We start from the raw sequence: 23,442 nt of genomic DNA, 5'->3' as shown, positions 1-23,442 counted from the left end.
TACAAAGGTTAGAAACAAATTAAAATTCATATTAATAAAATAAATAAATTAGTCTCCATGGAAATATATTTAGATCATTTAATGTATGATGATAATTATTGTGACTATTAATTATTCAATATTTCACTTATTTTATGAATTCAATGCAATCAAATGCAAAATACACTTCTAATAATTATCAGCTTCTTAATATTCTATCCGTTAATATTCACACTTTATTTCATTTTGTATATAGAGTGAATGCAATAATATTTATATACATATTATTATAAATATAAAATATTCATATTAAAAAATAATTTAGAAAAGTATATAATAAATAAATATTTTTTATCAATTGATAAAGATTTTTTAATTATTAATGTATTTAGATCTATTAAACACTAGAACTTGTAAATTGCAAAAGTGGTCCACTCCAAATGGCATCAAAATAACAAAATTTTGAATGACTATAATAAGTATACTTATACAAAATCATATGTTTAAGTCTATCAAACACCACTTAATACAACTTGCAATTAACTAGAGTTGCCCTGAGACTCCAAATAACAAAAGTTTTGTAGAAAGGTGAAAACACCAAAAACATGTTTTTACCAAAGAATACATCTTCTATCTTTGAAATAGATTAGTGTTACCACACATCCTCATCCGTCTTGGTTTCTTTCAACACGAATGAGTCTAAGAGGTAGAGTTTGAGAGGCCACCTATAGCAAGTAAATTTTAAATGTTAAAATCATTGAAAATATGACGAAAACAAAGGTAATATAAAAAAACAGACAAATATCTTGAGTATTTGAAAGTCCATGCTGACCACCAAACTTGGAATTGAACTTTACCCATTGTTTTGTTGTCTTCAACTTAGGCTCTCCATAAAGCTTTGATAGGTCGCTCTCAAAACTTATGACAATTTGAAGCTGAAATTCAATAGAGAAGAAACTGCATATTTTTTCAAGTATTATTAAAAATCAAACTTTTAACAAATTCTTTTTTGAAGTGATATAACATATTGCAATTATCTTTATAAACTTTATTAAAAGCAGTCAATCAAATATTAAAGTATATTATATTAAAGAGTTTAACCTCTTGAGGGAACACGATGAAAAAGACTAAGGGTGACAATTAAGGAAAAGGCCAGACATCTAGTTGGACAACTGAGAACCAGTTCTCATCATCTTAAATGTGAAACAAGTAGATGGGCAGTCCCTAAGAAAGAGTGGGATGAAAGAACTTGTTTTTTCTGGAATAAAGGGGTGGTGGAAAATGAATGGCACTTCATGTTTGATTGCGCAGTGTATGAGGACATTCGTACTCAATATGAAAGCAATTTGAAGGTGAGCAGTCTAAAAGAGTTATTTGAGGAAGTAAGGCTTCACAAAACCATGGGTTTCTTGATCAAGATTCACAATAGAAGAACCGACATTGAAAGGAGCTTGAAAATTGTCAACAATGATACTCTTGATCCCATAAATTGATGGTATCATAGACATCGTGAAAACTCATTCATTCATTCAATGAGAGAAAAAGGAACGTGACACTATATCTATATCAAATAAGAAAACCCGAGGTCAATAAAAACATTATAATTTTTTCCTAATTAAAGAGTTATCACTAAATCTCTTTATGTTTGCTAGTAAAACATACAAATAAGAATGTTCCTTGCATGCAAAGACAATGGGTTTGAAGAATATGTGTACAACATTTCAAATAACCAAGATACAAAGACGTGCACATGAAAGTGCACACACAAAGAGAGATGCACGCATATACACATACACATAGTATTCACCAAATAAAAGCAAAAATAAACTCAACTAATGTTAAGATGCAACAAATAACATTAATATCTAACAATAAATTAAAAACTCTTGTCAACTACAAAATCTGGAATGTGAAAAGAATATTATAGTAACAAAGTCACATGAAAATCCACAGCAAATTCAACCACTAAATCTAACATATAGGAACATCACTCTATCCATTGTAATCTATTGCTCGGAACATTCATTGAAAACCTGGAAGGAAGAATGTTACCCATCTGAAAGTTTGCATTTTGATCCAATATGACTGTATTGGTGAAATAACCACAGTTCTCTTCTTTTAAGTTTCCCTCCTAAATTTCTAAGTATTATTGATAGCATCACTAAACCGAGTGAGGAGACCATTTGCATACAATGCGCTTCCTATCTTTTGTAAAAGCATCATAAATCCATTGCCTCAAGCTACATTTAATCATCAAGGCAACACTAACTCTATTTTTTTGAAACCATATAATGTTATATAATAGCATTAATAAATTGCATGCTTTGTAACCAATGTGATGTGTTTTATAATTAAAAGTAGGACTAGTAGGTAGTTCACTTTTTGTTACGTATGGCTGGATCCACAATTATGTTTTAAACAACCATTGGTCTCACAAATAAAATAACATGATCTTTTGGCTTCTTCTAACTCTTCATTTCATAGCTGCATATGATTGTATAAATGGATGTGTACAATCCATGTGCTAGTGTATTGATGTAGTGGTTAATATAAGAGAGTTCTTTGCTTTCTCGTGGATGTAGTCTTTAATGGTGAACCACATAATTCTGTTGTGTTGTGTGTTGTTGTGTGCTTGTGTAATTTTCTTTTCTGCTGTTATTTAATATGTTTTCTTTGCTTGTTTAAAATTAACAATTGGTATTAGAGCTTGGTTAGATTGAGCAAAGATGGAAGAGGGTGAAGTTTGGGAGCTGGATAATGGTTTTACGTTTCTTGCCTCTCCATACTTCAAGTATGTTTTAATGGGTCTAACTGAATTTGTAGTTTCAGATGATGAAGTTGATTCAATCATTAAAGAGTTTCTTAGTACTTCAAAAATTGAACAATTAGACTTGTCAGACAGTGATCTTGTGCAAGTGGAAGCTGAAACAATCTGTTGTGTACATTGGTGGGATGGCTAGAAAAATGAAGACGAATCAGCTAAAGAAGAAGATGCTGAGTTTGTTTCTTTCTCCTCTCTTGATGCAATTGTAGCATCTATTGGAAGAAGAGAAGCAGGCCTTTCGAGGAAGTCACCTGGGATGGACTTCAAGAATAACCAAGTTATGGGAGGTCCAATTAGGCAGCTTGAAGAGCCACTCCCTCCTAATGCTTCAAATACATTTTTTGTTGATGGATCGCCAGCCACTTGGGATGAGGAGCTCCTTGCTCGGCGTGTAGAAGAGCAGGCAGCAAGAGAAGCTATTGAAGAGAAGCATCAAAAGGACGAGGAACTCTGAAGATTGTGTGAGAAAGAGTGGGTGACATCAGAGACTGGAATTAGTGTAGTTTCAAATAGTTTAGAAAAATTTGGGGGTTTTATAATGGAAAAAAAAAAATGAGTAATGATAGTGGTAATGTCGATGCTGATTGTAATAGAATTGAAGTTCGCGCAGACATTAGTAGGAGTGAGATGGTGTGTGCCTATACTTGGCGTGTGTTAGGACTGCCAAAATTTACAAGTTATTTTGTTAAGGAAATGCTTTGGGTCCCCCTATGCATGTGTTAGGGTTTTTGAAATTTTGCCTAAGTGTCAAAGAGGCATATATTACTCTTGGCCTGTTTCCCTTTTTGTTATACATTGAACTTCTTGCATTGCTTGGTGCCATGCCACCCGACCACTATCTCCTCTCACCACCCCAAGGAAATGATGGGGCCACACCAGACATCTATAATCTTGTGTTGACTTGCTAAACTGGTTGGTAAAGCCCTTAGTTATGACTTTAAGCCTATGATGCCATTTGTTGACTAGCCCCTTTGCGTTAGGATTTCAAATATCTACCGGCACTAATATTTACCTAAGCCTAATGTCCAAATGTTTTAAACTTTCCTAGTGGGCGACCCCCCATACCCTCTGGCAAGTTAAGTTGTTTTGACACGTGCAAATTTTAATCACTTAAGTGATTAGTGTTCCACAAATCCCGCAGTTGATTATTAGCTTATTTTTATGCACCGGCGGAGCTACGAGGTGTAAGTTGTAAGTGAAAATGCTACTCCGCAGATCTATGCAGATGGAAAATAAGGTTCAAATGTTTATCTGCTGTTGGCGAACAGATTTGTCTCCTTGAAATTTTAACTATTATCTTCTTAAAGAAAAATATGACTCCATTTTACCTTTTAGAAAGAAACAAATATACCAACAGTTGGAAGAATTAATGAAAACTCAACCTCTGCATTAGAGGGCAGCTCCTCATATGATTTACAATGAATTTATTATACAATTGATATGCTAACACTTTTAACCAGAAAGCATTTAAAGGCTCCAGCATTTATCCATCAACACAAATAAACGCCTTCAAAACTACAACATAGGAAAATGTCTCAGAGAATATTCAAAGGAGAGTTCACAGACTCTGATTCATAACATTCTTGTTGTATAAATTCAAAGCAAAATAAGGACTCTAACAAAAACTAATGGCTCGATCGATACTCTCTCATGCTTCACAGAGCAAGGGGGATCAAGCAAATCAATACAATGAGAGTCGTCCAACAACCAATAATAAACATGAACTGAAAAGGGAATACAGAGATAACTGATCATCAAATTATATTGTGCTCATAACAACTTAAGAAAGATTACGAATCTCAGAATGCACAGATTCAAAGATAACACAACATTTCATTGATAACCAGTCATTGTATCATCCAAACAATTCATATCAAAATTTTATCTACTGCTCCCAAAATCACAGTTTTCGGAACCCATACAAAGATAAGCTCTTCAGCTTAAATAGCCACCAGACCATAGTTTTTACATGATCAAATAACATTTACTTTCACCCAGGTGAAGGAAACCGTTTAAAGCAACATAAAGAAAACTAAATTTAGCAGCCACTAAAAGGCTGACATTTCATTTTCGGATTAGCTAAGCTTCCACCGTGGCAGAGGAGGTTACGGGCTTGTCCCACTTTGCCGCAGAACCACGCCATTCAAGGTGGGTTGCCGAGAAGTTTAAGATGACTTGGAAATAGGGCAAGCCGATGTGCAGGATCCTCTGCTTCCACACTTCTTTATCCATATTTACCTATGTAACTTTCACCTTGTGAACCTCTAAATGGTTCGAATAGACAAAGAGCATTGATTCAATCCTTGTCGCTTTTGAAAAGTCATCAGTGGTCAAGGATTTTGTTGCCTGAATGAACTGGATCCTTTCTTGAAAGACCTTAGTCATGTCTGCAGCTTCTTCGATTACCTTGGCGCTCTCCTTCATGAGTTGAATATCAATACACTTGAGGTCCTTCTGCATCGTGTCAATCAAGTCAGTCAGTCCTTTGAGCAGCTTGGTGGATTCTTCATGGCCCGATTTTTGGCGACTCTGCTGGAGAGTCGAATTATAAGACTAGTTGCCTAGTTGCAAGATTGGAGTCAAGAAGATATACTAGGTCCCAAAGAAGGGAAGGGGTATTCGATTTTGTCTTTCAGGAGTTACAGAACCTAAATTTTCAACCCACTTTCTCACCTCAAAGAAGGGCAAGAAGTAGATCTCCTTCCCCATCGCCATCATCACCTGTGTCCTCAGTTTGTCAAGCTTTGACCTTGCACGGTGTTGTTTTGCCAAATATAATCAATCCGACTCCACTCAATATCATACTTCCAATGGCAGCAAACAATCCTTGGGGGGCGGCCGTAGGCCCATTGAACTTAGGTTTAAATCTCAACCCCTTACCCAAAGGTGCTAGGGATCACTTGCCAAAATTTAGTGGGGATGGAAAAATCACCGTTGATGAACACCTGAATGCATTCAATGTGGCCTGTGGGATAATAGCGGTTCAGCATGAGGATGTTGCTATGAGGTTGTTTGTCCAGACACTAACTAGGGTAGCAGCAGATTGGTTTTATCACTTGCCAAATAGTGTGATAACAACTTGGCAAGATCTGAAAACAAGGTTTGAGGCAAGATTCAAAGTGGCTGAAGATGAACATTCCCTCTTGGCTCAATTGGCCCAATTAAAGAAAGAAGTTCCTGAATCTATGAGGGATTTTGTAGCAAAATTCAATAAGATCTTGCAGAAGATTCCAGCTAATCAAAAGCCCTCAGATGACAATCTTAAGTGTTTCTTTATTAATTCTATGCCTTCAGAAATAGGTTTCTTGATCTGCAGGCAAAGAGTTGCAGATTTAAATGCTGCTAAAACCCTTGCAGTTGAGTTAGAAGATGATCTAATCACAATAGGTAAATGGAAAAGGGAAGTACAGACACCTAGTGCTCAACCTTCAACTTCCTCTAACCCTGTAATCCAGCGACTAATGAATGATGTAATCACCCTTAAAAGACAGTTGCCCAAGGCCAGTACCTCATACCCATCTCCCTATCAAGATGTCCCTAGAAGGAATACAAACCAGTATTTGGGCTATGGGAACAAGACCATGCAATTACCCCCTGCTCAGCAAAGATTAGCAATTGAAGCACCACCTGCTAAAGGGAATGTGTGTATTTCACCTCACCGATGAACATGATGGCAGTTCCTGTCCTGAGATGGTGCGTTATGCACAATTGGTGAATTTTAAAGATACCTCAAGTGAGTGGGGAGAAGAAGAATCTTCAAAGCAACCTGACGACTCTGAAATCCATTTTCTTGAGTACGAGTCAAATTCAGAAAGAGGAGGTGATATTTTGGTTACTTTAGAGGATCCTTCATGTGCTGTGCTCACAAGAAACCAACAAAATGTGAAACCTCAGGTGGCTTCTTCATCGTTTGTGGTGGCTTTCAAAGGTAAAGGGATTGACCCAAAATTTCATAATAATGACCAAAAATTGCAAGAACCCTTATTTTTAAAGCCTGTTGAAAAAGAAAGTTCATTTGATATTATAGAGTTTTGCAAGTCTTCTCAAATTCAAATCACACCTGTTGAGTACCTTAAGCTAAATCCTAAAGAACTAGACAGACTTGTACAATTTGTAAAAGGAGATAATGCACAACGGACTAATGGAACGCAACAGTCAATGAATGCCATATTGCCCTCACGTAGTAATGAGTTCGTTCATCCTTCGGTTTGTGAAAAGATACCTGAAATAATTACTCTTCAAACAGATGTTTCTACACCCCTCCTTGAGTCAAAACCAAAGCCCTTTTATATATCATTATTCATAAATGGTCATAGGTTGAATAATTGTATTATAGATTCAGGTGCATCCGACAATATAATGCCCTCTGTTGTAGCCAAAGCATTAGGGTTATCCTTGACCAAGACTTTTGGTAGATGCTATTCTATGGATTCAAAACAAATTCCTCTGCTAGGCCAAATTAAGGATGCTCAAGTAGTTCTTGCTTCCCACCCGAATAAAAGGATCAAGTTGACAATTCTGATAGCTGACATCCCAGCTAGTTATGGCATGCTGTTAAGTCGTACTTTCTGTAGAGACTTAGGTGGTGAAATCAAAATGGATTGGTCTCAAGCCACAATTCCTATTGGGGAACAGTGAGTCATCCTGCAGCCTAAACCAAAGTCCAAATTCACTGTTTTCCCATCTGATGACCCTAGAGCCCAGATTTTGTATCATGATTGTCAATTTGGAAACTACATGATTTTGTCTGACAGTGAGGTAGAGGAGGATTCATCTCAAATTGAGGGAAAAGAAAGCCTGTGGCTAATGGAGTTTGACGGTAGTTGTGCAGCGTTAGGTTCTGGTGCAGGGGTAGTGTTAATACCACCTTTTGACAATCCTATTCCTTTTTCTTTTAAGCTAGAATTCAAAAATACCAACAATACAGCTGAGTATGAGGCTTTGTTGTTAGGTTTAGCTGAAGCTAAGAGATTGGGGGTGAAACTCTTGCGGGCTAAAGGAGATGCTGAACTAATTGTAAAACAGGTCAGAGGGTTGTTCAGTGTTAAAAATGAGAGGCTGAAACACTATTGGAATAGAGTTTGGGACGAAATCAAGGATTTCGACGCATTTTCCATTGAAGCAATACCCAAAGAATTGAACTCAAAAGAAGATTCATTAGCAGTCTCAGCTTCATTGCTAGTTCCACATCCTGAATTTGTTGAGGATATTTACAAGGTAGAGTTGATATATCGACCCAGTGTCCCAGACAACTCTGATTCTTGGCAGGTATTTGAGAATGATAAACAAATAAATAACTTTATGCAAAGTGTAGACATGTTTTCTGCCATGTATTTTGAAGGTTTAGATGCAGAGTGCAAGGAATTTCGCCAAAACGAGCCAAGGAGTTGCCTGATGGAATCATGCAGTTGAAAGGAAACAAGATCCCTAAAGGGTTGGTTTCTTTGGAGCGTCTGTTTGATCGTAATGATGCCTACAAGAATAATAAAGGTGACAAGCCCCGAGAAGCTCAGGATATTGGAGGTTACGAAAAGGTTAACATTGGTACCAAGAATGAGCCCAAATATATCAATCTAGGAAAATGTTGTACGCCGGCAGAAAAGGAAAGGTTCATTAGCCTCTTGGTGGAGTTCAAGGACGTTTTTGCTTGGTGTTATGACGATCTTAAAAATCTTAGAGAAGGAAAATTCCAGCACCAGATTCCCTTGAAGCCTGGAGCAAGCCCTTTCCGGCAAAAGCTTAGAAGCTTCAATCCAAAAGTAGCATAGGCTATATTCCAGGAAGTAGATAAGATGTTAAAAGCCAGGATTATATATCCCATCCATCATTCTACATGGATAGAAAATATTGTACCTGTCAGAAAGAAAAACGGGGAAATAAGGATCTACGTAGACTTTTGAAATCTTAACCAAGCCAACTTAAAAGACAATTATCCCTTGTCGGCCATGGACCACATTCTGCAAACAGTATTAGGGTCGGAGATGATGTCCATGCTCGATGGATTCTCGGGATATAATCAGATCAGCATTCAGGAAGATGATCAGCATAAAAATGTCTTTATTACTCCCTGGGGTACATTTGCATATAATCGGATGCCCTTCGGTTTGATCAATGCAAGAGCGACATTTCAGCGAGCTATGGACTTGTCCTTTGGTCACTAAAAGGATAAGATCATTGTTGTATATTTGGATGACTTGACAATGTTCTCAAAAAGAAGAAAACATCACCTGCGGGACCTGAGACAAGTGTTGCAGAGGTGCCGCAAGCATGGGGTATCCTTAAACCCAAAGAAATCGGTGTTTGGAGTCACAAAAGGTAAGTTGCTCGGCCATATTGTTTCTAAGGAGTGGGTGAAAATAGATCCTGAAAGGGTAAGAGAAATTCAATAGTTAACTCTGCCATCAAGTAGGAATGCCATCAAATCCTTCTTCGTACAGGTAAATTTTCTGAGGTTCATCCCGGATTTTGCAGAAACTACCAGATACATTGTGAATTTGATGAGTGAGAAACAAGTTTTCAAAAGGAGTGAGGAAGGGAAGAAAGCGTTCACCTCAATAAAGAATGCTATCGGTCGGGCACCTGTCCTGGTTAATCTTGATTTCAGTAAAGATTTTGTTATCTACTGCTATGCCTCAGAGCACACTATGTTAGGGATTTTATTACAGAAAAATGAGGATAATGATGAGGTCCCTATATCATTCATGAGCGTACCCCTGAAAAAGCATGAACCTGAAATATTAAAAAATGGAAAAACAAGCATATGCGGTCATGAAGGCAGTAAAACAGTTTAGGTATTATATTCTCCATTCTCACGTTGTTGTTTATGTGCCTCATTCAGTAGTCAAGAGCATATTGACACAACAAGACATAGGGATGAATGAAAGAGCTTCTTGGGTGTCAAAAATTCAGGAGTTCAATTTAGACATTAGGCCCACAAAGTTGGTAAGGGGGCAGGGTTTGTGCAAGCTGATTGCTGAAAGCAAGGAGGAAGTGACAGAGGAATTGCCTTTAGTCCTATTTGTTGGTCTTCAAGATTCTTGGTTTGCAGATGTAGCCTATTAATTGACGTATGGAGATTGCCCAGAACATCTTTCTGCGAAAGAGAAGAGGAACTTGAGGCTAAAAGCTGCTAAGTACGTCATTTTTAATGATGTGTTATATAAGAGGGGATTGGATGGAACCTTCTTGCATTGCGTTGATAAATCGCTCCAAGAGTCCCTTTTGAAAACATTCCATGACGAAGCCTGTGGTGGTCATTTCTCTTCAACGGTAACTGCCTACAAGATCTTGAGGAACTGTTATTATTGGTCAGGAATGTTCAAGGACGCATATGCATGGGTGGCCAAGTGTGAAAAATGTAAGTTGTTTACAAGTAAGCCGCAGCTCGCAGCATTACCTCTTCGACCTGTGATTGTAGATGAACCCTTCAAGCAGTGGGGTCTGGATTTCATTGGTCCCTTGAAACCTACTTCTAGTGCAGGACACACTCATGTATTGATAGCCACAAACTATTTCACTAAATGGGTTGAGGCCATTCCGGTACGAAAAACAACCTCGGAGATTGTTTGTAATTTTCTGAAAGAGAACATCCTAGTTCGATTTGGAGTTCCGTTAAAAATTGTAGCTGACAACGCTACCAATTTCTCCTCTGCTGAAATTTCTTTGTTTTGCTGTGATCATGGAATCTCTCTTGCTCACTCATCTGATTATTATCCTCAGGGAAATGGCCAGGCTGAATCCAGTAATAAAAATCTCATTAATATCATGAAAAAATTAGTGAGTGAGAATTTTAAGGATTGGCATAGGAAACTATATGAAGCCCTTTGGGTCGACCGTACATCGCCAAAGAGGGCAAATGGGATGTCTCCATTTGAACTGGTCTATGGTGTTGGCGCTCAGGTAGCACTTCCTTTGGAGCTGGCAGCTACCAAACTACAAACGGTTATTGAAGATGTTTATTTCCAGAGTTCTCTAGAAAAGCGGATCATGCACCTGACAAAGATTGATGAAGAAAGGGATAAGCTGGTGGACCAGATAATAGAACACCAGATGAGGGTGAAAAGGATATTCGACAAGCGAGCAAGGCCTCGAAAGTTCATGCTGGGCGATCAGATACTGCTCTGGGACAGAAGAAGAGAGCCCAAGGGAGCACATGCCAAGTTTGAGTCACTCTGGAAGGGACCATTCTTGATTCATGAGGTAAAGGGACCAGATTCTTTCAAACTTGCATATCTCGATGGTACTGTTCTTCCTTTGACCTATAATGGTCAAGATTTGAAATTCTATCAATTGTAAACGAGAGTCCCTCGTGGTTTTTGTATATAGTGTTTAGGTAATTTTGCAGTTGTTTGTCTTTTCAGTTTACTTTTGTTTGTCTTTAAATAAAGTCTGCATGCGAAACTAGAGATTTTGTAGTTCATTTCTAGTTCCTTCACAGTTCTAGTCCCCAATCAGAGCCGATGTTAGTCCACCCATAATTTTTCCCTTTTAAAGTATTCTTGCTCGCGGGTTGCCTTTTGTGCGTTTACTTTCGTCGGGTCATTTGTTTTCCTTCGTACTTGAACCATTGAGCTCTTTCAAAACAAAAGTTCAATAGGTTCAAGGTTCAAAGCGCATTTTGTAAAAGAGTTATTTGTGGTCTTTGTCGCCATGCAAACAAGTGCGCTTTTGTTTGTGGTCATTGAAGTCTTGAACCTTGAACCAAATTTCAAGCGGTTCAAAAGGTTCAAGGTTCACGTTTAATAGTCCTTTTCTTTTGTCGCTCGTTCCTGGTGTTGTTTTGTGTGCCTCCCACTCACTGTTATATTTCTTAAGTGAACATTGAACCGATGAACCGTTTTGTCAAACGGTTCAAGGTTCATTTCAAAACTAACTAAAGCTTTTTGGTGGAAATAAAAGCGGCGCGACAAGAAGGAATATTCCCTTATTCGACAATTTTAAATTCTAAATGTGGAAAGTAATCATGAGAACATCAAATTACTTGTGCGGAAGTGATGGATAATTAAGAAGGTGTCAGTTTGTGTCATTTCACCGGTACTTCGCATGCTTGGGTAAATCATGTTGAAGCGTGTGTAGCTTTAAAGATATTTATCCGTCCGATTGAAGGAAATGTGTATGAATTTGTTTCCATATTTAGGAAGGTCACAGCTGCCATTCTTCAGTAATTTAGAGGCACCGAAGGTAAAATCAGCTCTGTTCTCCGGAAGAATTTCTAGTTTTCACGTTGTTAACGGGTAAGTTCAGTTGATTTCTCCTAAGTTGTGTTTCTTTGAGATTCTGAGGTTTTTATCAGTATAGAAAAGGGAAATCTCTAAATTGTTGGGGTAGGATACTGTCTTGTTGTTAAAATTTCTTGGTTAAGGGGATAGATAGTTAACATGAGGCCTATGTTGCCGAAGCTTGGCCGGACCTCATGTCTAGTGAGTATTTTGCCGGAATTGGAAGACACCTCCTTAATTCATGTAGATTTAGGGGATTTCTTGGAAAGAACCAAGAACCCTCAGACTGGTTCATTAATGGAAAAGATAGTTAAGAGTGGTCTTGTGGAAGCTGCCGCGTTCCCGCTCGTCGCACCATGCCCAGATTTAGTGTTGGCATGCATGAACAGATATGACTCTGAGAACAGATGTATCAGAACCCGCGATGGTGAGGAGCTGGTCAGAATTAATAGAGACACGGTGATGGCAGCAATGGGTATTCCGCATAAGGATGAGTATGAGGATTGGACTATTGGGAGTTCATACGCCTATTTCTCCGAAAAGAAGAGCAAGTACAGGAGTGTAATTGCTAGAAATTGGCTCTTGAAGATTCATAAAGGAGGATCACGATTACCCAAGCCCCTGACCAGAGAACACTTCATCCCAAAGGTGCGGGACATTGTTATACTTTTGAACAGAGTGAAGGGGAATTCACATTCCTTCTACTGGGAGGATTGGATGTACTTTTTCATCCAAGTGGTTTTATCCAGTGACAGATTTCTGGATTGGTCTCAAGTAATTGCACAGAGACTTCACGAAGGATTGAGCAATTTTGTGGGGATGACAGGGTTTTACATGTCTTCCTATCTTTTCTACATTTTAGCTTGCACAAGGGATTGGCCTGGACTACCTAATGAACCCTGGATTGATGGAATGAGGGTTTTTAATTTTTACCCTCTGTTGCAACAACAAAGACATGTTGAGCAGATTGACAGGTGGAATGGAGTCTTCGCGGGGAGACTTGCCTTTGAGCTTCAGGGTGATGCAAACAGGAGAATGTCGGTTGAAGCTATGAAATTTGTGAGTATATATAGAAGTTTCTTTATCCAATTTCCTCGGTTTACTTACATACGGGTAGGTGGCTTTGAAGGCCAACCATTCAAACTACCCAGGTACGCTTTTGATAGCTACGTGCTTATAGAAGTGAGCAGGCAGTTAGCCTACATAGATAAAAGATTAGAAGCAAAGGGCGAGTCCGGTGTGGTATTTCCCGTTGAACTCGGATATTACAGTTGCCAGTCTGTATCAGATGCCTTGAACCTGGAACTAGAGTTCAAAAGGATGAACCTGCAGCCATATGTGGCAAGGCAAAAATTTGACAGCAAGGGTTATGCAAGGGAGAACCTTAATGTAGACAGTCATTTTTGCCATGAACCTCAGATAGAGGATTATTGGGAGAACTGCAAGGATGAGTATGAAGTGAGAAAGAGACTGTGGTCCAGATTCACTTTGCAGCAGATAACTACCATGAGGCTCCCAATTAATATATCCGGCATATCAGAAGATACAGAGAGGAATGTTTTGGATCCTGAGTTTGATACTGAGATTGAAGGAAAACCGACTCCAGAAATTGACTGGAACAAAAAGGAAGATGACAGTATCCAAACAAGAACCTTCAATGTTGTCAGGAGAACAAAGAGATGGTTGAGGAATCTGAAGTTCAAGGACGGACCCCACATGTCCTCACACGAATCAAGAATTGATTCAGACATTGTGGTTCAATTTCTTGTTTCTGCCACTAATGAAGTTGCTGATGTTGCAGGTGTCTCAAAGCCCGTTGTAGATAAAATTCAACCAAGAACGCCAAAAAGCTCGCCACCCAGTCTCACAGTTGCTTGATTAACTCGGTCCAGAAGCAAAAAGAGGAGTAAGGAACCTACCCTGAAACAGGTCATTGTAGACTTGGACCCCAGTGAAGAGCTTGAACAAACAATGGATTCACAGGATCAAAGCGAGCCCATGATGCAAGAAATGGACACAAATAAAGAAGTGGAAATTCAACAAGATCCCATGAATACCTTAGTAATTGTTACTTCACCAGATGCACAGACCACTCTGCCACCTAAGGAGCCTACAATTGCACCAAGATGGCTGGAAGCCACCATTGGGAAAACGAGGAGTGTGGTGCCGGTCACAATTCCAATAGAGGACATGGTTAGCAGATGCTTGGGAAAGACATCAAAGCCCAAAAAGCTCAAAACACAGGCAATGCTTGATGTGGATGACACAACAGGTCACTGGACAGCTGAAGTTGCCAAACCCATCCTAGAAGAGACGCAGACAAAGCTACGGAGGAGGATTTCACTGTGGAGAAGATAGATTTGGGGGTTGCTTCAAGGGCTATAGATGTTAAACATCTGGAATCCTCCACGAAGAGGATAATTTCAAGGACTTGGAAAGATGAAAAGGATAAGAGAGAACTGAAGCAAGTTGTCACACAGATGGCCCAGTACATCAATGCTATCCACGACCTAGGCCCCCAACCATTATCGCAGATACCAGTGTCATTTGACCCTAAATCACTAGCAAACCCGAAGATGCTAGATCAAGTTCAAAGGAACAAGGTAGTGACGAAGATGTTTAATAAATGGTTGGGCCTGATAATACAACAAGGGTCAGATTATATTCGTAATCTGGTTAAAGTTTATAAGGATGCTGAAACTATGAGTAAAGAGCTTGAACTGGAAACAGCCGCCTGGGAAAAAGAAAGGATTAAGTGGGTAACAGTCCTCGCACAGATGAACGATGTTCAAAAGCATGGAGTGATGAAATTCCTGGCTGAGAAACCGGTGGAGAACTTGGATGACAATGTGTTGTACGTGTCAAAGAAAATCGTGGAATGGCGCAATTCTATCATCAAGCAGGGCCATGAAGAATCCATCAAGTTGCTTAAAGGACTGACTGACTTGATTGACACGATGCAGAAGGACCTCAAGTGTATTGATATTCAACTCATGCGAGGAGCTGCCCTCTAATGCAGAGGTTGAATTTTCATTAATTCTTCCAACTGTTGGTATATTTGTTTCTTTCTAAAGGGTAAAACGGACTCATATTTTGCTTTAAGAAGATAATAGTTAAAATTTCAAGGAGGAGACAAATCTGTTCACCAACACCTGCGGAGCTGCAGGGAGATAAAAGTGAGGCATGCGAAGTGAAGTATGTTACTCCGCAAGTCCGCAAGTGGTAGCAAAATAAGAAAAATAAACTTGCGGAGCTGCAAGAGATATGGGGTAAAGTAATATATACTCCACAGTTCCACAAGTAGCAAAATGTAAAGAAGAATGAACCTACGAAGCTGCAGAGGTGCATAAGGAAATAAAGTGGGCCCGGTGACATTGAGGTGGCAATGCCACAGATGCATTAATAAGAGGTAAGTATAGCGTTGACTGCCATTGTGGATGGGGAATATCCAATCATCAACGGTCAATGTAGAGAAGACTAAATCATGGCCGTTCAATTAACAAATGTGGCAAAATCTATGGTCCAGATTTAAATTTCAGCACGACTACTTGTTTCAAATGAATTATGTCAATTGCATTAATGTGAACAAGACTTGAAGTGAACTTGCAGCTTGGGTGTAATAAATTCGAAGATCAAAACATCATTCTTTCACCTTATATCCAAGAATCCGAAGGACACGGAACTTAGTGGCGACGAAGTGAAATTAGTGCAATCACAAAGCTAGGGTTATTCAAGGAAGCGAACAAAATAGTGAGTAATTTGTGCCTTTTGGGTTTGAATTGTGACAATTTGAATTCCTTTTGTGTTTATGCTTTAAATTTCCAAGAAGAGAAGAACTATAGCACAACCCTAGATAGTTTTAGTTGATAACCAAAAAAGGGTGAATCTTCTGGTAAGAAGGGGAAGAAGGTTTCAGAAGTGATTGTAATTCCCCCTGACACAAGCAATGAGCCGAGTATAGAGCCTCGTGCAGAACCCGTTGTCGAACTAGACGTAGGATCAAGCGTTGTTCCCACTAAGCCAAAACCTAAAAAAACTAGGGCTCCAAGGAAGAGAAAAAACACAACCTCCAGTTCTCAGGAACCTAAACCCAAAACGCCAAGAGCCCCAAGAAAGAGAAGAGACTCTTGCACAAACCCATGTCCCAGCCCAGGCCCAAGCACAATCATATGTTGACATAGTCAAAGTGGATCATGTGAGCACTGCTGAGCAACTTACATAACAAGAAGAAGGGAGAAGGTCATATTGTCAAGATATTTTGGGTATCCTCCTTGAGTAGAGCATGAATTGAAGAAACAAATATTTTTACAGATGCATGTGCTCATTGTGAAAGTGCTCGCCTTCATGTCACAGGATAGAGCTTGTTTTCATACTTTTACAAAAGAAGGAATGAGCCTACTCACCTATCCAACCCCTAGTGCCTAGATTTGGCAAGGCTAATTATACCGGATGTCTTCTTTGAACCCGACCTAATCGGAATTTCGGCTCTCAGATATGATTATGCTACAAAGACGATTAGGGATGTTGAAGGAAGGGTCCTTGTAAATATGAACAGGGCTGCAATCATTGAATGTTTTAATTTGAGTGGACAAGCCTTGGTTGAAATTGATTTGGATAAACTTCAAGCTGATTATGAGAGAAAGAAAATACTCCTCAGGGCGGATGAGTTGCCTCTATATGGGCTAAAGGGATGGGATAATAGGAAAGTACCCATTTTTTATTCTGAGAAAGATCCATTCACGGTGGAGATGTTTGAACATTATTTTGTTAGTACATACTATGCCTTGAGTCAAGTCTTAGGAAAAGATACTGAACAGAGAATGCCAATTGGGATGATGATGATGGCAATGAGAATTCAACATAAATATGTGAATGTGTTGTATGATTTTGCCACATTCATTGAGGAGGAGATACGTCAAGGCCTAATCAAGGTCAAAGAAGATAGAGGAACCTTTGTTTTCAAATATCATGCCTAAGTGTGTCATCTAATCTTGCACCACCATAGATATGAGTGGAATAACAAACTGAGGTTAAAGTTTGTTGATGAAAGTGGAAGGGCAATGTCGATTCAAAGGTGGTGTTACTCATGGGATAGTCGGTGCCCCACTGTTGACTATTTAACCTTTCACAATTGCTTTTTTATCAGGGTTACTTCATGGTGTCGTTACCTCCTCGATAAACTGCCAAAGAAGATCATGTTTTTTTATCAAGGTTAAGGACTAAAGTAGAGAGGATAGATGATGATGGGGAATTTAACCACGATGATTGGTTCTTTATGTCTGATTACACTATTATAAGAATTTATGGCTGCCCCCAAGCACCACACCAAGTCCCAGTTTTTGTAACTTGATTAGCATTTTTGGAACACATGTGGAGGGAGAAAGATATTATGCACAAGCAAAAGAAGGGGGCCTTCCCAAATGTGTCAAATACAGTGACTTTACCATTAGTTCTAACTCCTTGGAACAGGTCCAAAATTATATGAATAGTAGATTCTCTTTGAAATTAGGACATAAGAGGTGTTATGATCTAGAAGGTATCATTAATTGGCTAAAGACTCGAATGAATAGAGGAAAATACTTCCATGAAGTATGCTATGCTGAGGATTTGATTAGAAACTATCAAGACACTAGAGAAGTAATTCAAAGAAGGAAGAAATGGTCCGTTTTGTCTAGCATTGAGATTGAGGGGAAGAAATGGGACTCGAATTTTGTGGGGTTTTACCCTGAGGAGAAGAATGAAGTGAAGAGAATAGACCTCACGCTCAAATATTTTGAAATCATTTATACGAGAAGTGTTGTGAATAAGGGCAAAAGGCCCACGATTGCTGAGAAGCCAACAACATCAAAGGGACCAATAATTGAAGAGGTTACAGAAAACGTGCCTTTAGAAGCAGAGCAAGAACCACTATAATTGCTTGTGCAAGAGGCAGAGAAGTCTGAATATGTTCCTCCTAGGGTAGAGGAATTATTGGCCAAGAGAAAAGAAATTGTGCTCCCCGGTGAGCCAATAGTGGTGTCAGGCCCTACCCCAATTGTAGCCTATGAGATTACACAGGATACAGATGAAGCAACTCAATCTTTGCAAGACTTAGCTGCAAGGCAAGAAGTGGACTTGTTGACATGTTTTTTATGCCAGCGCCTAACACAGAATAAAGTTGTCTAACGTTTACTTCACTCTCTCTTGATCAAAGTACGATTGTAAGCTAAGATTGTCGTGAGTTCAAACAATCGACTCCAAGGTTCCTTTTCACAATGGACATGACTCAGTTGGCGGATGTGATTGCTGGTAATCCAAAGGGCCTTACGTTTGGATCATTCTTTCACTTCTTTGTTGAGGCCTGGAACTTCATCATCGGATATAGCAATTCCGTGATGCTTCTGCTTCGGACGAACTAAACTGAAATGAACTGAAATTAAAGGGGAAAGGGTTAGAGAGATCTAAATCTACTCCTAAGGGCAGTGATATCAAAAGATAGTGCTCTAGAGGATGAATTCCAAATAAACCAAATTCCGCTTCGCCAAGATTAACTACAACTCCACAAGAACCAGTGCAATCTTCTGAGGATGTTGAAGGATTTTCACATTGAGAAAGTGCGTTTGAATACCCAACACGGCGCAATCCAAACGACTATTCACAATCGAACTTAGCACAAATTTGGTGGCTCAAGCTAACTTTACAGTGCAACGTATAATCAACAAGATGCAAAAAGTATGAACCATGGAAATTCATCAAACACCATTACATTCTCCATTGAAATCAAAGCACTACTCTACTTCTACACTAAGTGAGGAAGGTGAAACCATGCAAGTTTTGAAAATAACTTAAGTGGACACCATTAGAGAACAATATTTCATTGTTATTATCTCAAAAACTTATCGCAACAATTTCATACAAATCTCCCTCCCTTACAAATGAAGGGGTCACCCCCTTATATAGGCCTCCAACCTTGATTACATGCAAACCCTAATTAGAGTTTGACCCAAAAGATTCCACACACATGATGCAACAAGGTGGGAATTAATGACCCATTATGCCTATTATCAATTAATTACATTCTTGCCAAAAATCGCGTTCACTAAGCATTAAATGCACCACATCTTTCAAACTCGCCCTATGTGTAATAAATGCACCATCACCTCCAAAACCGGATACATGCAAAAGATGCTCCACCATTGCATTAAGTATGACAGCTGCCATGCAATGAATTAGCCACCACCTTGGTCAAATATTCTAGCAATGAATGTGCCACTATGCCTTCAATAGAATCTCACCATGTAAATGAATCGCGCCGTCATTTGTAATTTTCCTGGTTGTGCTTCATTAATACGGAATATTCTCTTTGCATGTTGCCAACTCATCCTTTACAAGAATCTTTCCATTACGGGCTCACAAAAGACATTTTGGAAGATTTTCTTGCCTTGGAAGAATTTAAACAAATTTATCTGCTCCTGCAGGATTCCTACACATCTAGAATTCTTGGAAAGAAAATTCTCAAAGAGAGAATTTTGTCCTTAAGGAAAATTTTTGTGCACACTTCATCCTGAAGGAATATTTTCCTAACCACTGACCATTATCCATGCTTTAGGAATTTTGTCTTGTTTTGAGCTCTGGAGAGAGAAAATCTTCGTACTTAGCCAATATTCCTTGTGCCTTGAAATTCTTCACCTTAAGCACATTTCTTCCTCAAGGAAGGAATTTCTTCAATCCTTAGACAAATTTCACATTTTACAAGAATTTTGTCTTTAAGGAAGGAATTTCCAACATAGCCAGTTTTTTTCACTTTCCTAGAATTTTGTTTTGAAGGAAGGAATTTCCAACACTTAGTGAATTTTTCACTTTCCTGGAATTTTGTCTTGAGGGAAGGAATTTCCAACACTTGGTCAAATTTTTCACTTTCCTAGAAGTCAGTTTTTCACTTTCCTGGAATTTTGCCCTTAAGGAATAAATTTCCAACACTTAGTCAATTTTTTCACTTTCCTGGAAGTCAATTTTTCACTTTCCTGGAATTTTGTCTTTAAGGAAGGAATTTCCAACACTTAATCAATTTTTTCACTTTCTTGGAATTCCTTCATCTTGGGTGTAATTTTCTCCTTGGGAAGAAATTTTTGATCACTCCATCACCTTTCCTATTTTTTAGGACAATTTTCAAATTTGAGTTCCAGGGTCTCCCTTGGCTAGTTTTGTCATCGCCTCAAAATTTGGACGAATTTTCATGCCTGAAAAAGGATTTTTTGAAATTTTCCCCGAGGGGATTTTCCTTTCTCATTCTTATTCATGACTTCAAATTTCCATGTCTTGGAATTCAACCTTCAATCTTGGGCACTGGATTTACCCTGTGGAGTAATTTTCCTTGGAAGAAAAAATCCTTCCCTTCCTCACTTTGTTGTGGAGGATTTTTATGCCTTGGACAAAATTCCATCATCCCTTCTATTTGGCGCCCAACCTCAAACCTAGGTGGAAATTCCATGTTGTGGAGGAATGTTGACTGTGTTGACTTTTCCATGACACCTTGGTTTTGGTGCCCAAGCACCTAACTGGGCAGATTTTCCATGTTGTGGAGGAAAATTCCTTCACACAGCCATTTTGGCGCCTGTTGTGACCTTTTTCACACATCGCCCCATTGCAAATGGGGACCCCCTCTTTTCCTGCTTTTTAGGGTTTTTGTTAGCTTCCTGTGGCCTTCCGCTACAGTTTTGCCTAGCCTTGCTCAGTTTTGAACAGTTCGAGTCCTAGAGGTTGAAAGTTAGCTTTTGCAAGCCGAGTGATAACAAAGTCTGGATACCGTCAAAATGCCTAGAAAGGCCAAAGGACGAAGATCGCAATTGATTTGAATGAATTTGAACAACTTTCTATTTTTAGAAAGTTTGCTTTTTTGCTTTTTCCTATTTTTTTAGGAAGTTTTGTTTTTGGCACTTTTAGCCCAATCCCCGGAATGGCTATTTTAGAAAGTTTTCCCTATTTTTTAGGGATGCCTGCTTTTTTTTTTTTCAGAGTGGGGACCTAGGGTTTGCACTGATACCACTGACCTGCTTCGACCACGATCAAGAATTTCCAAGTTTTGACCTAAAAAGCTAGTTTCCTACATTTTAGGGGTCATGATGCTTCAGATGGTTTGCCTGAGTATGGATTTCAAATTTCAAGTTAATCTGGTTAAAATTGGTAAAATTGTGAAATTTTGAAATTTTTCAAAAATTTTCTGAAGTCTGGCTAATGGATGATGTTGAGTGTTATGGCAAGTGATAGAAACTCCACCCAAGATCTTGGCGATGGAAGTGTCTTCAAAGTCCGCCAATGAGGATGCCTTCAAAACTCCGCCCTATGGGATGAAGGCATCAAAATTCCGCCCATGGAAGTGGAGAAAGTCCACCTTGATGGCCAACACTCAAAAGTCTGCCATGGGGTGCTTCAAAAACTCCGCCTTGGGAGTGGTCTCTAAACTCCGCCACCCTTGTTGGAGGGATCTCAAAGTCCGCCCTTGGAGAGAGTATAAAACTCCACCCAAATTTGATGATGAAGATAGTCATGTCATCCAAAACTCCGCCCTACGATGGAGAGTGCCTAAAGTCTGCCATGTTGAGAGATGCCTAAAGTCCGCCTTGAGGAGGTAGCCTCAAACTTCGCCCTCCTTGATATTGTAGAATGGTCTCCAAAGTCCGCCATGGAGAGTCCAAAAACTTCGCCTTGCCTTGAGCCTTCAAGGGTCCGCCATGTGGTAAAGTCATTCAAAGTCGGCCTTGGTGAGAACCTAACCAAGTAAGCATGAGAGCCTAACAATGGGAAGCCTTCCAAAGTCCGCCATGTGTTGAGGTCACTCAAAAGTCCACCCTATGAATGGGATGAAAGAAGTTAAGGCAAGCAAGCATGAAGTTGAAGCCTCTAAAACTCCACCCAAGAATGAAGTTGAAGTCAACTCCGCCCTACTCTTGGAAGTCAAACAAAGTCAACAACATGCTCACAATCGAATTCAAATGCTAAGTGATGTCATCAAATCTTCCTAAAATTCGAACTTCTAACTAATTTAGAAAGTTGAAAAAAGAGATTTTCGAAGATCAATGAGCTGGGAATCAAAATGGAAACTCGAGATTAAAATTGGAAAGAAGATATTTACAGATTGAGGTGATCTTCAGACTGAGTTCCAAATTAGAAACCTTTTCGAAGATGCCAATCTATAAGCCTAGTTCGAATTTATGGACTGAATCCAATTTATAAACTTGTGCAAGAAGAAGATTTTTGAACCCAAAGAGATGACAACACAACTCAAAATTGGATAAGAAACTTTCCCAAGGTTTAAGTTGAATTTAGAAACATGAGTTGGATGATGTTCACGTGTTTCTAATTGTGAAATCAACTTCATTACAAATACATTCTTTGTTTCTTCATTCTTACACCAAGAAGTTCGAACTTTCTGAGCAAGCTAAAGAAAAAGTTGAGAAGTATTTCGCAGATTGAAGTTTATTTGGAGGAAAATCTTGGTATTGCTTGAGGAATTCTGATTTTCTTATCAAAGGATCCGCAGATTTTGGAGTGGAACTAGCTGGTAGAAGGCAGAGTTGTTAATTTTTCTGAGATTTCTTAAGATATTCTAGCCTTATTCTTGTTCATTCGAAGGTGAAGTTGGATTTAAAATACGGATTTATTGCATTTTTCTGAGTTTTCCAGAGTCATTGGAAGTGATTTTTGGTGGATTTATTCAAATTTTTAGTGAAGAAGAATCATTTTTATTGACTAAATGGAAGGAGAGTCTTGAAGTTATAACACTTGGTTTGTTGGATTGCAATCATGATTGTCCTTAGGATTGAAGTGTTTGCATGTAAAAAACCCATTTTTGTGGCTAAGTATGAAGATGAAATAAAATCTCCAGGCACTTAGCCATTCGCAGCCTCGATTTTCTTTAGCCTCGATTTTCTTTAATCCGAGAACTAATTTCTAACTCAAGCTTCATGTTTACTTTTAGATTTCAAGCACGATGAAATTCCAAGTGGACAAGGATGCTCCTCCTAAGTCAAGAATGACCTCAAAATGGAAGAATGTTAGCGACACTAACCTCGGGCAAATCAATCTGAGGGAGTTCAAGAAGCAGATGTTTGGTTTGGACAACCTCGTGCCTACCATGACCGCGCGAAAGATGATGAAGAGTGGCATCGTGCATGCTGCCGGTTTTCTCCCTACCATGCAATGCACTGAGTTGGTAGCTGAGTGTGCTAGGCATTACAACCCTGCCAATAGGGATATTGTCGCACCAGATGGGAGAGTATTGGCAAACATCAGCGATGAGGCCATCAAGGAAGCCTTCAGAATTCCAGAGTATCATAATGTCGTGTACGTAACCAAGGATGAAGCTCATCGCATGTATCAGGATCATTTGGAGGAGTATGACGCCATCGTCAATCATTCCTGGCTGGACAAGCCAAGGAAAGG

General features: G+C 39.1%; 1 protein-coding gene across 7 annotated transcripts in view; it reads right to left on the bottom strand.

Moving 5' to 3' along the window:
* Window positions 1-431: 431 nt before the first annotated feature.
* LOC131062010 (uncharacterized) overlaps window positions 432-23,442 on the bottom strand; it is a 205,811-nt gene continuing 182,800 nt past the window's right edge. For 6 of the 7 annotated variants that reach the window (XM_057995858.2, XM_057995862.2, XM_057995857.2 and 3 more), the window contains 2 exons: window positions 837-936; window positions 432-704 (listed from right to left, as the gene is read on the bottom strand). In XM_057995858.2, coding sequence (XP_057851841.1) covers window positions 645-704; window positions 837-936 — 160 coding nt within the window. In that variant the 3' untranslated portion in view covers window positions 432-644. The remainder of the gene's footprint in view (window positions 705-836; window positions 937-23,442) is intronic. The other variant, XR_009110641.2, reaches the window with a different exon arrangement.

The sequence above is a fragment of the Cryptomeria japonica genome, chromosome 2, assembly GCF_030272615.1.
Source record: "Cryptomeria japonica chromosome 2, Sugi_1.0, whole genome shotgun sequence".
Taxonomy (NCBI): domain Eukaryota; kingdom Viridiplantae; phylum Streptophyta; class Pinopsida; order Cupressales; family Cupressaceae; genus Cryptomeria; species Cryptomeria japonica.
This window is presented reverse-complemented; position numbering and strand designations above follow the sequence as displayed.